Here is a 307-nt window from a genome sequence, read left to right on the forward strand (position 1 = left end):
CAAACAAAAGCAGCAACATGGCAACCCTGGTCACAAACCCACCTGTGAAATGGCGTTGCAGCTGTCAGGATGTCCTCCACCTCACGGGGCGTGGCATGGGCCACCCTAGCAACCGTCTCCAGCCCGGCATTGTAGAGGTCTCTGGCACGCTGCCCATTGAGGAGTGTCAGTCGCACAAGGTCACACAGCTCTCGCTGGATGCCAAAGTGAAGCCGGTCCTGGAACTGGGCAAGCAAGAGTTCCATGCTGTGCCAGCCGAGGCGATTGCAAAAGACTGTGACCATGCCTGGGTGAATCAATATGCATT

The 307-nt window shown here is 56.7% G+C and overlaps 1 protein-coding gene across 1 annotated transcript in view; it reads right to left on the bottom strand.

Annotated features, from left to right (window-relative positions):
* Positions 1-307, bottom strand: part of LOC119586608 (DNA polymerase theta-like) — a gene marked incomplete at its 3' end in the record, with an annotated part of 48,768 nt that overhangs the window by 23,060 nt on the left and 25,401 nt on the right. Inside the window, 1 exon segment of the mRNA XM_037935358.1 lies at positions 43-286. Coding sequence (XP_037791286.1) covers positions 43-286 — 244 coding nt within the window.

Source organism: Penaeus monodon, chromosome 21 (genome assembly GCF_015228065.2).
Source record: "Penaeus monodon isolate SGIC_2016 chromosome 21, NSTDA_Pmon_1, whole genome shotgun sequence".
Classification (NCBI taxonomy): Eukaryota; Metazoa; Arthropoda; class Malacostraca; order Decapoda; family Penaeidae; genus Penaeus; species Penaeus monodon.